Source organism: Seriola lalandi, unplaced genomic scaffold (genome assembly GCF_002814215.2).
Source record: "Seriola lalandi dorsalis isolate HSWRI2012SDOR001 ecotype SW California unplaced genomic scaffold, Sedor1 jcf7180002053710, whole genome shotgun sequence".
In the NCBI taxonomy this organism is placed as follows: Eukaryota; Metazoa; Chordata; class Actinopteri; order Carangiformes; family Carangidae; genus Seriola; species Seriola lalandi.
The window spans coordinates 202034-219871 of record NW_019524263.1 but is presented as its reverse complement, the minus strand read 5'-3'; the positions used below and the strand labels follow the sequence as shown (position 1 = coordinate 219871).

General features: G+C 41.0%; 1 protein-coding gene across 1 annotated transcript in view; it reads left to right on the top strand.

The window, feature by feature from the left end:
- Positions 1-17414, top strand: part of mtnr1bb (melatonin receptor 1Bb) — a 33292-nt gene extending 15878 nt beyond the window's left edge. Inside the window, 2 exon segments of the mRNA XM_087172751.1 lie at positions 13328-13902; positions 15746-17414. Of these exon segments, the coding sequence (XP_087028877.1) occupies positions 13328-13902; positions 15746-16168 (998 nt within the window). The 3' untranslated portion in view covers positions 16169-17414.
- Positions 17415-17838: the final 424 nt, after the last annotated feature.

Genomic DNA, 17838 nt, shown 5'->3' with positions numbered 1-17838 from the left:
TACTGACCTCTAAAGCCAGAGATATACTTGCTGTTAATTGTTCACATACTTGCCTAAGTACTACGCATGTTGCTGGAGCATACCTCTTGATGTAAACAAGAAATATGGCAACACTGGAGGAGGTTAATACTTTGTTCATTCTGACATCACGGCAGAAAAAAGCCATCAACATAGACGGTATGTAAGGCGCCTAAACCAGACACGCTGTGACATTGGCAAATAGGTTTCTCTCTTTTTGCCAATGCAAGAAATCAACGATCCTCATGCTGGTGAGGGACAATATGAAAACGCCCTTGGTTTCAGACTCTTTGATGTTATCTCAGCACAGTCCTCCATCACTGAGAGTGGGGATGTTAGAGAGAGGGCAAGAGATAAACTTGGGCTTCTGGCCTGTCCATGTCAGTGCACATGACTCATGTCTTGGTTTAAACTTTCACTTTCCAAGTCCTTGAAACTTCTGATGTTTCTTTCGTGATTGCCCTGATCAATACCACACTTTTAACTTCACTGTAGCCGCTATAACCGTTTGATTTCACAGATGTGTTCTGATTATTCTGAGACCCTGAGAGCTCCTCTCTCTCTCTCTCCCTCCCTCCCTTTAATAATGTTCACATTCTATTCAAGATTACACACTTGCGAGCAGTTTCCATCACAGATCAATGGCATCGGACATCAGTGCTGAATGTCAACATGCCAGTATCTTACTCTCAGACGGACCCTGCACCCAAATTATTATTTTAAAAAAACATGCAGATATATTTGTTTTATTTCCCGGGCTTTAAAATTTCCACCTCTCCAGTTGCTGCTATCATCCAAAAAACAATGGAAGTGTTTTTTTTTGTTGTTGCCACAGTATTGAAAAATGACATTTAAAAAAGATTTAATATCTCTTTCTTCAAAGGAACTCTGGATAACCCCAGAACAGACTGTCAACTCTTTTCAGAGACTATTTCTTTAGTAAAATGTAGTTCCAGTGAAAACAGCTCACACAGAGAGGTGAGCTGTAAGTACGAAAATGTCTTTTTTTTTTTTTTTTTACAACATGGGTGAACTGACTTCTTAAACTATGTACATAACTCTTTGCACAAATGGTCCAATGCATATCCTGGAATGTACGGAGTGACAGATAAGCACATTCTTATTGTTTTTAGTCTTTCCATTATTCAGATTCACTGCATTTACTACATGCCACCTCCACTACTGAGCCCCCCAGTGTCATTTCTCCCTCTACTGACTTACTCTGACATTTTTTTTGTGTGTGTGTGTGTGTGTGTGTGTGTGTGTGTGTGTGTGTGTGAGTGTTTATCGGCTCCGGTGCTCTCATGTGAGATGCTGCACTCAAGTGAATTTCTCCCAAATCGTGTTGCCTTTGACGAATCGTGAGAAATCATTTGGCAGTATCCGTTTCTGAGAGATTTTCACAAGACATCACATGGTCTATGTAGCAAATTCAGGAACATTGAAGAGTTATTGTACCATCTTTTTTTTATGTCATTCATGACACAGCAGGTTTATCATTTTACAGAGCAAAGATTATAAGATATACATTATATTGTCAATGATACGTTTACCTGCAGCTTCAGGTATTGTAGTCGTGAGAACTTGTGACAGCTCTAACTGGTACCACAAATCATGTTAAAGATTTAGGTTTTATATATTATGTAATATTCTCTTCGCAACCTGATTAGCTCAGCTCTTATACGGTGTCTGATTTTAAAAACTTGGTGCTGCAGACTGCACGGCGCTCACGCTGAGCTATTAGCCTGTCAGTCTCAAAATGTATGAGCTACAATTATCTGGTCAAACGTACACCCACCCACTCCATCAAAGAACACCTTATTGACTATAGCTTTTTATTGATAGTACTGTAAAAATGCTTGACATTATTACCATTGTATGAAGAGACAGTTTTGCCAAAGGATAGAGTGGGTTGGGTTTTCAAAATTTGAAGGCGGGCTGACTGACTCTGCATACATATGTGAAGTTCATGAAAACAAAAAAAGAAAGAAAAAGTAGAAGAATAAAAACAAGGCCGAGTTAAATGGTTCATGCGCCACAAACCCATTCAGCATCACGGAGCACGGGCATGACACAGAATAACATTTTGCTAGACGGTTGGTTTCTGTGCGTGAAATGAACCCTCCAGCTGTAAATCTTTCTCTCGTCCCTTCACCTGACAAGCTTCTTTTTTTTTTATCACATCACAACACTGTATTGCGATTCCACCAGTGTTGCATCCATATGCTCCGTCTCTCTTGCAGCACCAAGCCTGCGAACGCAGAACAGCCCAACGCACTGGCAGCGCTAATTATGCAATTGCCAGACACTGTTTGGGAGATAAACACGGCCTCTCCTCATTGTTCTTTGAAACCAAGTAGCTTTTCAGACAGGGGAGCAATTTGCCATGTCTTCTGTAACAAAAGAGATATTTTGATTTGATAAAGGTTACACAATGCAGACCTCTCTGATGTATCTCCAAGTCTGCATGCCCTCATGTATATGGTAATAGGGTCACGTTTTCTAGTCATCACACGATACAGAACCATCTGTCCACTTAATGCATCACCCAGTATAATGTTCATGCCATGAACTACCCTAGCTTTTTTCTCTTTTATAATATTGTCCAAGTTGTTTTGTCTTGGATCATTCAGCTCTGCTAATTATGTAAATATAGAGACCCGAACATGTACAAGTGTTTTGTCAGTTTCTCAGTAAATAGTTGTGCTCTGGTCTATTCCAGTTTTTCATATATTATTCTCCTGCAGACATCTTAATGTGGTTTGTAAATTATACTATTGTTTTATAACTTTAACAGTAAAGCCCAGAGCTGCAGCGATATATAATTCTGCCCAAAATATATCAAAAAAACACTTGGTTAAGTATTAGATGTATCATACTATGAAGAATATTTTTCATTGTGTCATAATAATTGAGCTCAAGCTTTGTCATTTAAAAAATAAGTTCTTCCCATTCCCATTTGTCTGGGAGTTGCTGCATAGTGAAAAAATATTTTGTTCAGATTTGTGCAGAAAAATTTCCCAGAGGCTTGTGGGCTAAAACAAATGACTGTAGATGCCGAAATGTCTCCAGTTCCCATCACGCGCATACTATTTCAAAAATAATCTACTATGGGTGTTTACAGAGGCGTCATATTGCACACGTGCGAGCTCCTCATCCCAGCTGTACGAATGCACACACACACACACACACACACACACAAACACACACACACACACACACACACACAGGTGCATGCAGGTTGGACCGGCACAGCATGTTAAGTATAAACTGGCACTTACACGACTGTGGGATCAGTAAGATGAACATTAGCAAAGGCAGCACATACTGATGCTCACACAAACCAGAAGATGAATGATAAGTAAGCTTCAGTATGGCTGTTCACTCTGAGCATGGCAGCAGAAAGGACAGAAATGTGACCCCTCGACCCGTTAAATGAGCAAAAGTATTGATGGTAGTTTAATATGCAAATTTTGTATGTGCAGGGGCAACACAGAGCAGTTATTTGCATAATAAAGTATGTGTAAAACTGTGTGCAAATATTGAACTGTTCTCTAATTAAAATACACACAAGCTGAGGACTGGACTAAAACAAGTGTCTCTTTACGTAATGTAGTTATACAAAGTGAATATTATTGAATTTAATAGATCGACATTGCTTATATTGTCATCCTCGTCATTGCCATTGCTGCTGCTGCTGTTCTTCATGTGAATGTGAGAAATGTATCTTCATCATCGCCACTCCTCTCTTGTTGTGCCTCAGCTGAGGAGCAGCTCTGCACTTTTTTCCCTCCTCGCCGGCTTTCTCTCTTTGTGCCTGACTGAACATGATTTAAGTTGTTCCCTATCATTACGGAGGTTATTTACTCCGGAGTTACGGTTGGTTTGCGTGTTCGCTTGAAACTATAAGGTTATGTTGCACGGCAGTTCCTTAATTGGTTCTCAGCTAATTAGTGCAGAGTACACAATATTAGGGTTGTGTTTGTTTTTGCGGTGATATGTCAGTAAATCTAATGGACAACTTTTTTTTTTAAAAATGCATAAAAATGTATGTATATTTAGAAAATATAAACTTTTCCCCAAAGTGGTGGCAGCAATTGAAGTAAAAAAAAAAAAAGGATTATTCTTGCGATGTTCATTAAGATTTTCTGTAGTGTTTACCACATATAAGTTATTGAGAATTATTTATGCTCCTACTGTGGAAAGTGTATATTTCTAGTTTCATCATGTTGCATTAGATATCTCGGAGCCAGATGCTCAACACTGCAACATGACCATCACTGGCTATGCTGACTTAAGGTTAATGTAATTTATGAATGAAGGATCATGTTGGGTGTAGCACATTGTTTACAGTGTGAACCGTCTGTGACAGTGCCTCTAAGGAGAAGCGATGGAGGCAAAGAGAGAGACCTGAGGGAGGCAGCGAAGGGATAGAGCTTCTTTGCAAAAGCTGGTTTCAAAGTGGAAGCCGACCTACAGCTGAATCATATTTACTGAAATATTCAGCAACCAGTTCCTACACACTTTTTCCCTCCAGTGAGTGTGTCTGACTCTGTAGCTCTTGTTAAAGACTAACTTAACACCAACTTAAAAATACTTGCACACCGCCCATGGTTGAAGTGTTGCAGTTATGTGGCAGTGATAGAGGTGATGGAGTACACTTCCTGACTAAAGCACGCACACACACACACACACACACACACACACACACACACACACACACACACACACACACTCCGCCACCACCAACACCTCTCCTCATTCATTTAAATGAGGCCAGTCTGTCGATGCGGCAGGTATGCCAAACCAGAGCGCTCCAGCTAGAAAGCTGCAGTGTCGTCCAACAGAAAAGTTGAACCAGGCTCAGGTTTTCTGCTGGACCGCAGCGTGACATTATCTGCTGAGGAAAGTGCACATGCCCGGTATTTCTACTGTTCACCTGGTGATCTTCAGCATCTCTAGCCTACCTCTGTGCTGTGTTTTTTTTTTTTGGAATCTGCAAGACTTTAAACTCCTGCATCTGTTCTCTCTAACTGCACTTCCTGGACCACATTATACTGTTTCACCAGAACAGACCGTAACAGACAGTACCTGAAACAAAGCAGCCCCCCAGCGAGTGTAGCGTGACATTGTTATAGTTGTGCAAAATCTCTGAGGCAGGGGGTTGGATGTAACGAGAGTTTCACACCAGTGACCGTGCTCTGCATCCTGTCCCCTACAAACAGTTAATGTCGATTTCCTTTAACTATAACAACTCTCATTTCCTAACCTTAACAAAACAGTTTCTGCATGCAAGTTACATAAACATAACAAAGGCGTAACTGTATCAGCGGCGGATCAGAAAGTGCTATATCGGTCCAAATATAAGGAAGCCCTGACTATAAAATCACTTCCTAATAGAGAGTGTTGATCAAATACTTTTTGAAGGTCAGAAACACAAACAAAAACAAAGCAGTCAGACTGAAACAAGGAGAAGTGGAATAATAAACAAACTAATCCCTGAATATTTAATTAAATTTAACATTTTACGGCAGATAAAATGCAGTCCACTTTCCAACCTATTGGTCTTTGTAATTCAATTTTTTACCATTTCAAAGATAATCTGCAGCATTAACTTGTTAATTTTTCAGTTCTATTCAAACGTGTGTGTCCTTAGTTTGGCTGGTTAGATTCGAGCGCTAACTTTCCAGGTAAATGAAGACGGTCACATCTCTGACTGGATAAATTGATGCATCTTTCTAATTAAAATGTAACCTCGGGGTTGTTTATACCAATTAACTCAATCAGGATCAAGTAGAAATAGTCTAGAAATGAACTTGCTGGAATTTTATTAATTAAATATTTAGTTATGAGGCAAATATTGGAACTCTTCAAAGTGATTAACACTACAAACAACAAACAGATTGAGATGTTAGTGACGCCATTGCTGCACGCTGTGTGTTGGGGTGTCATGTCACCTGTAGCTGTCAACTTTGCCTGCAGCAGCTTAAATGATGTGTTTACTTTGTGTTTAAAAAGAAAATCAGACACTTAAACACAGATTTGGTTGTACTCGAGACTATATTTGTCCTTGCTTCTGCAGAAAATGGAAGCTCATGAGAGAGTAAAGTTTAACTAACTGTACAGTATTTGCCCGAGGTGATAACTGCTGTTCCGTTACAGCATGCATATTGTCAAGTCTGTATAAGAAGAGACTCAAACTTTGCAGGCGCTTCTGTTCTTCTCTGAACTCTTGTCTAATATGGGTTGACAAGAGAGCGATAAAGTGCACTTTAAAAGTCTTTTAAAAGTCATTTTCTTCGCATAGCATCAGCCAGACATGTTTCCAACAACATGGCCCGACCATCCACCTTTCTGTCTCGGTGTGTGTTCAGTCTCAGTTCAGGGAAATACATTCAACCTCTGAGAAACAAAAAGGCAAAAAATAGGCACTACTGCTGTAGTGAAAGCGGGATCATTAGGGAGTGAGGAAGGAGGGTTATTGGGTCACATCGTTCAAAGCTAATGGTCGCTGGACTGAGAAATGTGAAGGGCAGCTGAGTGAACAGACAATAAAGGAACAGACAGTGGAGGAAGTGGTAGGAAGGTTTACCTTTCTTTCTCCTGTGGGGTCACCTGGGCCAAACTGAGACTGATATGTATGACCAGGCGGTCGGCGGGGCAGTGGAGTGAAGAAGCTGCTGGCACAGACAAGCTCCAGCATAGACGGACATTTCTCTGTGCGCTGAGGAAAGGGCTCTGATGTATAGCGGTGATGGCAAGACTTTTTATTGCCTTGCCTAAAAAACTATGCGAAAATGTCTTACTCTTTTATCTTGTGTTGGGATTGTTCTCCCTTCTCTTCTTCTGCGGCTAGAAATCCCAGCCTCTGTTGACCTTCAATCATCTTCTTTTCTTCTTATTTTTCCCTAATTCTCCAATTCCTGTTGACAGCTTTGTTCATTCATCTCTGCAGACTGAGCCAGACGTTGCCCTCTGTTTTCTCTTTTTTGTCCATGTAACAGATTGAAGGAATGACCAGAGGTGACAAGCCTCTTTATAAAATAACAGACTGTTAATTGTCCCTGATCATGTCTTGTGGGAATTGTATTATTTACCCATGCTAAATGAGATTCGCTGTTCACTTTTAATGTCGCCTTTCCACATGAAAGTGCAGCTTTTATCATCCCTGACCACTTTCCCTCCACTTAACTCCCTTCTGGAGTCGGCCCCCATTCCTGTCATTATTCCCTTTCCATCTTTTTTTTTTTTCTTCTTTTTTTGGCCCCTGTTCCTTCACTGAAAACAAATTTAAATGCAAACAAGGCAAATCTGCCTAGCATTTCCTCCCACAGGAGAGACGTTTAAAAAAGGAAAATGTGAGGGAAATCATTGCAATCTCTTCCCTTACGGCATTGCTTACAGACATGCACAAAATCCTTTTTTTGGGGCTTTATATGATGTTTATTACAGTGATCATTTATGCACTCCTTTGACAAAGATTACATTTCAGTCAACATATTCGCATGCAATTATATGCATGTGAATAACCTTGTGAAGAGCTATCCAAACTTCAGTCTTAGGAACATCCAATCTACCAATTAGGCATAAAAGGAAAAAAAAAGAACTGTTTACTATGCATGTTTGTTCGTTTCCTCTTCGGTGCAGCCAAAAAAAGGTTGCTACTGCAAATTAAACTCAACACTGTGAGTATGCTTTCATCTGGAAATTATAAAAAAATCACAGTCCCTGAACAGTTGGTTGTCCAAATTGCACCACGTTCCCAGGGGCTTGTGGGTAAATGAGGCTGGTTGTAGTGTAATCTAACTATAGTTTACATTGCTATAAACCCTGTAAATAAGATTACCACATTTAAGCTCAGACTCTCATCTATGAATAATTACCAAATGTGATCATCATCATAATCCATGGCTCAGTGAGCAGATGGTTGAAAGACTCTCACAGGTGTGTCAGTGCTGCATCTGTGCGCTCCGCACATGTGAAACACTTGTTTGCTACCTTGTCAACTACGTGCTGCTTCCTGTCAGGCTGGCTACTGCGCTAGATCACACGCACGCACGCGCGCGCACACATACACACACACAGATTCCCTGGGTTTGTGCCAAAGCGGCGCACATGTGGCACGGGCTGCTTATCCAATCCTCGTGCATTAGCAGCATTGCACGGTCAGAGGAGTCATAAACAGCCACAGTATCTATCATAGGAAGGATTTCCCTTCTCATTTTCCTTGATTATCACAGCACCATCTGCTTAGCTTTCTGCAGCAATACTGATACAAGCCCATTAGATGGGTAATAAAAAAAAACCCCAAAACAACTGGTGAACAATTCACTCCTCTATCTCTTCCTTGCCTATTTAACAGTCGGTTACACAGTCACATCCCGTAATATTCACTCAACAAATTTAACATTGTATACAAAAAACTACTTTCCCGCTCATTACCTCCCAAAAAAAATAGACACACATTCATGAATAAACATAACTATATTTACATTCATTTCTGTGGTAAATAATGCTTCAACATAAACAACGAAACAAACACTAAATTTGCCAAAGGAACTGATTGAGATCCGGTGTAGTGCACAGTCACGCCGCCTCTTACCAGCTGTAATGCTAAAGGGGGGTTCATGTGATGTGATGCCTTGGCAGCGCAGTGTAACAGTGGGTCATTTAAGAGGTCAGACGGTTCGGGTTAGACATTGTGGCCTCTGCCTCCTCAAAAGAAATCATGTCTTTGACAGCTGTGTGATAATTGTGTGAATAATTCAAAACTTGAGCACATTCAGCCGAACTGTCACAGATCCAACTGCTGTGCTTAAGGTGACCGAGTTCAACTCTCAAGCTGAAAATGAAATTCCCATAAGAATCAGTAAACCTTTGTTCACAGTCATTTGTGATTCTGCAGAGAGCTTCTTTTATTGTTTTTTTACAGGATAATATTTCAAGGTTTTGAGTCAGGAGGATAGGTGAATAACTTCTTAATGAACTAGAAGTCAGTTTAAAGGAAATATTTTCTTGAAAACATTTTAACAGGAATTTTTTATTTTCTTCTACGCCTGCCTTCATACTTCCTTTCTTGAAGATTCATACGCTTACATTTAAAGTTCTACCGCTTGATTCAAACTTAATGCCATAATCTAAATGATCTCATTGTCCTGGCAGGTTGCCCATTGCACACATTTATTCAACATAAGTCTCGATTACCGAGTGCAGTCGATGGAGCATAAAATTTTAAGAAACCCATATGTAATTTTTAATAGTTAATGATGCAAAACTTTAGCAGTAATTCTTAACAAGGTCTGTTATTGATGTAGGTGTTTAAATTCACTTTGTTCCTTCACAGCACATGATGGCATTTGTCACGCTGCCAGAACAAGAAGATAAGATAACTAGAAGAAATAAAATGTTTTATATGGTCATGAGCATAAAAAGAAAAAAACAGACACAGATAATGAAGATGAACGTTTCTCCTGTCTGGAATAAGAAGCATTTTGAAAGAATGAATAAAATAGTGTGTGGAGGGGTTGCAAGTTCGAGTTGCAATACTCTCCTGTGAAGAGCGCTGTAGCCTTAAGGTGAAATTATAGCACAAACAGTCTGATCTTTATTTCACTCTCTCTGTCTGTTTATTGTATAAACCTGTGTGTACCTCCATGCTTTCTATGCATCTTTCTTCTTGCCTAATTTACGCGTTGAAGTGGGTCACGCATGCCCACACATTCACCCCCACCCCCCCCCCCACCCCACACACACACAAAACAGCCAGTAATGAACATCGATCTTTCCGTACCAAAAAGAAAATTTCTCCTTTCTCCTGTTAGAGGAGCTCAATAATGAAAAGACCCATATTACATTTTTTTTTTTTTTTTTTAAGACACAGGATGTCATCCTCCTTTTCACTGTACAGTACGTTCTTTCTCCTCCCTGCACACATTCAATTTATATTCAAATACACTGGGGAAAATGAACAGTATTAGATTATCAAGTCTTATCAGACTATAATTGAAGATGCCACGGTGCATTTGTCATAACCCTGCGCATAATTCATTGTCCACTCATTTTTCTTACCAACATATATATTTGTTGGTTGTGACTGAATGCTGCTGTGACTTTACAAATGATTTTTCACCATTATGCATTATAAGACACAAAGGCAGACACAGACATCACTAGGTATAACTTACACTGATTCTGGAACTCCCTCAATCACTCGCTCTCAATATTTACTCTTAAGGAAAAAGTGCTATGAGGGTTCATTTATTCAGTATCTGTGTATCTGAAGCAGCCAGGTTTTTAGTGCTAATTGGCAAATGTTAGCATGCTACGACGTTAAACTGGTGATCCTGGTAAACATTATACCTACGTTAAGCTGCATTGTTGCGATGCTTGTAAACAAGCTAATGTTAGCATTTAGCAGTACAGCCTCACAGAGCTGCTATGGCTGTAGATTCTTAATCTTGTTCTTCAATCATTTCTTTAAGGAAACACAATTTATGAAAGCTGCATAAAAACACTGAAGTTATTTTGCCTCAACAGTCGACAGAGACAAACTTTTCAAGCTGCAGATTTTAAATCCAGGCCCAGTCTCTCATAGCCGATCAATCAAAATACATGTGCAGTACGTACAGTACAGTACAGAGATATTTGTGCATTTGTCGGCTACATGTTAAATGAAAAGAAACATCCTGCAACCTGAGGGATGTTCGCTATGACATGCTGATATGGCCAAGGAATATCGGGCCGTCATTTTCTTGTTACATGTTGTGTCCATGAAGTTACAATGAACCAGGGGAATATGAAATATTAAAGATATAGGGTTTTCAAACAGGAAAGCAGGTTGCTTTGAGACATATATCTGCCTCTCTTTCTGTTTTTGTGACACTTTGACTGCTGTATTTCTTGTCCTTAATCACAGTTTATTTGAGTGCTGTGGAACGTGTTCAGAACATTAATAAAGTGGTGACTTGGTAAAATACATTTGAAGTTGTGCATTACAGTGGGCCTGAGAACTCAGTGCACTGTGACTTAACAAAGCAAAAACACAAGCAAAAACCAATTTGAGAACACATGCACAAAAAAAACGGAGAAAATTGCAAAGTGAGAAAACACAATCATACACATAAACGAACTGCAAAGACAGAAAACACGAGCAGATAAAGACACTGAATAATGAAGTGCTGCATAGTTAACAACAGATATTTGGAATAATACCTGAATCATTCAATGGCAGAGATGTTTTTTTGTTTAGTTTTTCGGCAGAAGAATACCTTATCAGTTGAAGTGGGCCTGACTTGGTTAAGACCAGTCAAATCCCCTCTATTTCTCTTTTTACATGAGCAGAGCATTCTGTGCTGTGGCACCCTGACACTTTAATGATGGAGGAGAGGAGTCTAAAGTGATTTCCTCACAATAAGAGGTGACTAATGTCCTTGTACAGGAGGTGCCAAATTGCTGTCTCCACTTTGTGCACAATGGTGCATAGTGACAGTTCTAGGTTGACAGCCGCACACCAAACACATACTGTAGTTACAAAAAGAAATGTGTAGAAACTGTTCACACTTGGTAAAACTATAAATAAAGCTCGAGTGCGTTTTTGCATGATGCACTTTTGACACGGTGTGAGCAGATTGATTATACAAGACCCGGCACGTAGAAGAAGACACACAGCAGGGAGGCCTCCGATCCTTTACAATTCTCACACCCAAGGTCTGGGGTCCCTGCAATATTTCAGTTCCTCCCTGTTGAACAGAGGAATGATCAGAAGTTGTTGTTCGTGCATCGTGAGTGCGAGTGTGGCCTCGTAAATAACCTCTGCAGGCATCTGTTGTCGAAACACGAGGTGAGCCACAGATATGAGACCTAAAAGGTGCAAGACAGTGAGACCTGTCAATGCCTTATCATATCTGAAGCTGCCTTCACAATAGTCAACGTGCTGTTTTTGACAAACAAGCCAGAAACATGGCAGGATCCTACACCTCTAAGGACTCACTCAGAGACTTGTGCAGCAAATTACGGCTGGATTATGTGAACTACAGACAAACTGTTTCGGTTCGGCTGTGAATCAGTTCGATGAAATAAAGAACCTGCGTGCCCCAATGTCACAGAAGCTCAAGTGCTCTGTCCACACGCTTGTCCCTCTACTCTGTCAAAACACAGCGAGTGGCATCCCTGATAAAACTTTGTCTGGGGCGAGGCAATCAGCTGTGGGCCAGAGGCTTGAAACCTTTGCTATGTAATCTCAGCCCACTCGGCCAACAATCACACCAAGCTTGACATGCTGAGATAGGCTCCTGGCACACTGAGAATTGCTAGTGTGGAGACAATGCTCAGTACAAAACAATACATTTTCCGATTACTTAACTCACACTGGGTCATAGTCAGAGAAAGAATAATTTACAGGTCCCGTATTTTACACTTTGCTGGTGTTTTATTTGAAGTTTTGGTCCATAAGAAGAAATATTTGTGGTTTTAAGCACCAAGGTCGGTGATTGTGTTCTGATTGATCAAATAAAAATATATCAGATTTCAGCAAAACACTCAGAGAAACAAAATCCTGCAAGGTTGAATGGTGGGTCCAGTTGGGCGGGGCTCGGGGCATGGCTGAGAGCGGTTACTGCTTGGTTGTGACATCACAATGTTGCAGACGTCCTGACAGCTCGTTTTAAGGCTCAGTTTCTGAATACAGGCTGTGTGCATTCCTCTGTGGACTGAGCACTTTGATGCTTTCACAGTATTAATATTGAACCTAGAGCTGCTTTATAATAAAAAAAGACATGGAAACCTCACTTTACACAATATGGGACCTTTAATCAAGATAAGTGTAGCAAATTTAAGTGAAGCATTTTGCAAAAGGCATGTGTGTTAGCCACAAGGATACACCTGTGTACCATGGTAACATAGGTGAATGCTGGAGGCAAACTGTCATTGAAACATAATGTCAACCTTAAAGAGAGAGATCCAAAGTGGGATATGAATGTAGTAATCTCATATGCAAACCATGTCTGCATTTTAAATGTAAAGTGGATAAATGCTACTCCTGCCTTCTGCTGCAATGAGCCACCAGGGTTGAATGTGCTTATCCTGACTGGCTGAGCACACGCTGGCAAATTCATTGTGCTGAGAGGAGACGACGAGGGGGGTGAAACCACCACAGTCACATTAGAGGGTGAATCCAGTGTTAACTGAACGGTATAATTACAGTGTCACTGGGATAATAAAATATGCGCCTCAACACACAATCAGAGAGTTAAAGTTACTGTAAAATATGTTTAAGAGCGCTGAGACTGTCTCTCTGTGTCTTTCTCTCCAGGCAATGTGTTTGTGGTGAGTTTGGCATTTGCTGACCTTGTGGTAGCCTTCTACCCCTACCCCCTGGTTCTCTATGCTCTCTTCCACGACGGCTGGGCGCTGGGAAACACACAATGCATGGTAAGACCACACCAGCGAGAGCACGTTTCAGCTTACAACGACTACAACACCACGAACCCCACTCCCACTCCAGTCTGACACAAACACTCCTCTCCCTTTCTCTCTGCGCAGGTCAGCGGTTTCCTTATGGGGCTGAGTGTCATCGGCTCCATCTTCAACATCACTGGGATTGCGGTGAACAGATACTGCTACATCTGTCACTCCTTCTCCTACAGTCGGCTGTACAGCTATCGCAACACTCTGCTGTTTGTTGCCTTAATCTGGCTGCTCACGGTTGTGGCCATTGTCCCAAATTTATTCGTTGGTTCCCTGCGCTACGACCCGCGGGTCTACTCCTGCACCTTCGCCCAAAATGTCAGCAGTTCCTACACGGTGGCGGTGGTGGTGGTTCACTTCCTGGTTCCCATCGCAGTGGTTACCTTCTGTTATCTTCGCATCTGGGTGCTTGTGATTCAGGTCAGTCTCCTGCTTTTCTCTACATGGTTATTCGTGTCTTTACAGGAACACGGGGGTTTATTGATGGTGAATAAACATGAAAACATGTCATCAGCTTTGAATGATGCAGTAACTCCCATGGGCCAAACAATAACAAGATCCATCAGCTTTCCAGAGTTCATCCAGATTGGACCGGTAATGTAGAAAAAATATGGTCAAACCAAGATTTGAAACTGTGAACTTTGATTAATGACCCTTTACTGGATAAGTCATTGTCATTTTTGAAATGCTAGAATTCACTGCAACATGCATCATCCTGTAGTGCTTGTGTTTGGGGAGCGGGGGGAAGGGTGGGTACCACCTCCAAAGACAGATTCATTTTTAATACAGTGAATCCAATCAGTCTAATACCAGAAGCTGTGACTTCTCCATTCAATGTATCTCCGATCTCTACTTCAAAGGAACACAACAGGACAACGACTGAGTCTAAATGAAGGGTAAATGCAACGTCTGATAATCACCAAGATGTAAAGTGGATTAAAAGAACAGTGTTAAATCAATAGCTGATAAAATAAACAGTGTAATGGATTGGGCAATTATGGGAGAGAATTTGATGAGGCTATTCTACTATACGGCTTTTATTGAGATGTCTATGAATTTAATTTGATGATTAAAATATTATTTTATTTCAACATCAACCGGGTCATGAGCAGGCGAGTAAGTCTCTCGTACTCTCGGTTGTTGGTGATGAAAGCCGGGGACTTCCCCACGACACATTCTGGGGTTGTTTCCTTGGAGATGAAGTGCGGCTCCACCACTTCTCTCAGCTGTTCGGTGCCTGGCAGTCTGCCAGCAGGCTTTCCTCTGTTGATCTCTCTGTAGGCGGATCGGGGCAGATCGTGTTGTCTGCCTGTTCTATCGCAGTTTGATGTGGAATAAACTCTAATTATGGAACTTAACTTTTGCTTGATAACTTTAGAGGAGATCATCGTGGGTCAGATGACCCCAAAACCCCAAGTCTTCAAAATAAAAATGTGATAAAGAATTATAAATTATATTCCGCAGAATATTCTGAGGCACTTCTGCTCTTCTGATTCACTTGTTATTGACTTGGCTTGTAACGAAGGAACAGAAGTGTAGATGACGGAAAACTTGGAAAGCATGCGTCAAGAGAAGGAACAAAAGACGGGTGGACAGAAACGACAGAAAAGGGAAAAGAAGTGCAGAACGGCAAAGAGACAAAAAGCAGAAGCAAGCAATTTGAACTTTTAAATTGCTTAATCTGCTTAACCTTCCACCGTGAGCCATTTAAACAAGAACTAAATTAAATGATATGAACCTAATGCACTATCAGTAGAAACCTGGACTTCACTTTAGTACATCATTCAAAGCCTTCGGCATAATACCAGAGATTGATCAAGTGGATCAAACATAATAAATGGTTCCTAATGCTAATAATAAACTAAATGGAGATGAGGAAGCAGTCTTTAATAATAAAGACACCATTGTGACTGATTAATGTCTGTTAGTCTGGTCACATAGTAGATACTGCCTTATGACTTTACATTTCAAACTTCTGCCCTTCTAAATGATATAGATCTGTGAATTGAACAAATTTGCATAAAAAAAAAGAAAAGAAGAAATCTCTTGTTACAGGGCTCCAGGAAAGTGGCTTGTGATTCATGAATGCTAAATTAGGAGGGGAAGTGAGAAGATAGATGGACCAGACCCCTGGAGTGGTTCTGTGTGTGTGTGTGTGTGTGTGTGTGTGTGTGTGTGTGACAAACAGTGAGGCAGAGAGAAAGTAACCTTCTGGTATCATTTACGGTCTAATTCCCATCTTGTGTGTTTTCATCATGTCCAGGTGCGGCGTAAAGTGAAGACTGAGGAGAGCCCCCGCCTCAGGCCAAGTGACTTGCGGAATTTCATCACCATGTTTGTGGTCTTTGTGCTGTTTGCCATCTGCTGGGCCCCGCTCAACCTGATTGGCTTGGCGGTGGCCATAGATCCGTCCCACGTGGCCCCCCGCATCCCCGAGTGGCTCTTTGTTGTCAGCTACTTCATGGCCTACTTCAATAGCTGTCTGAACGCCATCATCTATGGTTTACTCAACAGGAATTTTAGGAACGAGTACAAACGCATTGTCACCTCTGTCTGGGTGACCCGGCTCTTTGTGACAGAGACTTCACGAGCCGCCACGGACGGCAGGAGCATGAAGAGCAAGCAATCGCCGCCGCCGCCGCACAACAACAACGAGTCGGTCAGAGATCGCATAAATAAAGAATGAAATCTGGATCCTAGAGCCTGTTAAATGGTAAATCCTGTTTTTGTATGTGACATCCAGACGGTTGTGCAGCTAAAGAGAGTCAAGTAACGCATGAACCCGGAAGACATGGCTTGGTTTTTCTATTGGCTGGGTCAGTCATGTGGTGCAGGTGGACATGTTTACATCTGCGGATATGTTTTTAAAGAAATACAGTATTTGAATTAATATACTGAGTTCTTGAACGTTTATCGTTTGAAGGAGTAACTCAACAACTTTGTTAGGTAAGGATGATTTCTCTGTCATCAACAGAGCAAACGCTGTAGAGCTGTTGTTACCTCGTGTGAGAGCGGGAGCCATGCGTTACGGTTTCATGTCGTTCTTACTCTAAAAAAAAAAAAAAAAACTTACTCTAAAAACAATGAATGGTACATTAATATTACATGAAAATGTAATATCCTTTAATGTCTGCTGCTGTAGACTCTTAGACATATTTCACACGACTGGGTAACCACTGGTAAACATACACCTATGTTTAGTAACTTCAGAAGCCTCAAAAAGTGCAACTCGCCTCACCTAAACGCTACATTAGTACAAGAGGAGATGACGTCAGTCTGTGTGTAATAGATACGTCTGATGGGGTTTGACATGGTGACAGTGAGGTGGTCAGAACTGCACACTAAGCCTAAAGGTGGCCACAGCACATGACCTCCTGCTGCCTGGTCTGACCCTCTTGCACTGCGAAGAACAAGAAACAAAATCTTAGTAATAATCATGAATTGATTAATTCAGGAAATCAAGTGACTGATAGATGACACTAGCACCATACCACATAAGACCTGTTTTCTTTTTTGGTTTTTTTTGACAGTTTTTGAAAGCCTCAAAACAAATGCTGCGTGTGATGTAGCGGGGGGGAGACACACCTACAGTAAATATCTACTATTGCTGCTGTATCCATCAGTCAGCGTATCACCTGCACTGCTCAGCTGCTGCTGCCGTTATTTAACTTTATTATAGTGTAGGTCACGGTGGGCCGCACATAAAGCCACACTTCATCCTCAAATCAGTGAAAACAACATAAGGAAAAAATATCCAGCCTGTTTCCTGGAAGGCTGAATGTTGATTTGATATTGCACCAGAGGGCGTTACTCTGCGAAATCCAAAGGATCTTTACCGTTTAAATAACATTCTGCATTTAACAGTTTAAATCATAATATCACAGTCAACACCATACATAAAGTAATGTTGCCTCCTAGTTTTCTGCTATAGTAGTGCAACATGAGTTTTATACAGAGTGAAAAAAAAGCCATCTCAACACACTGCACCGCTCTGTGCAGGTGATTCATCAGAAATGTAAATGTAACACATAGGGAGGGAAACACTTTCATAAATACAATATGTAAAATACAATATATGGAAGCGCAGTTTGTAACCAAAAATATAGAAATTTGAGACAAGGAGAGAGAATAAATATGACCACACTGTAAAGCTACAGTGGCGGACACACTTTGCATTTAGAGAACAGCTGTGGTGGAGATAAAGGACGATTTAGAGGGGCTCGTATTTTCCATGAGATTAACATTTTCTTTTACTAATTCAAAGGCTACTCAGCAGTATATAATTCTGTAATGGGCATAACACCCACAGTGCAGGACAGTGTGACAGTTAGAAGTCACACAGGGAGAACACAACTC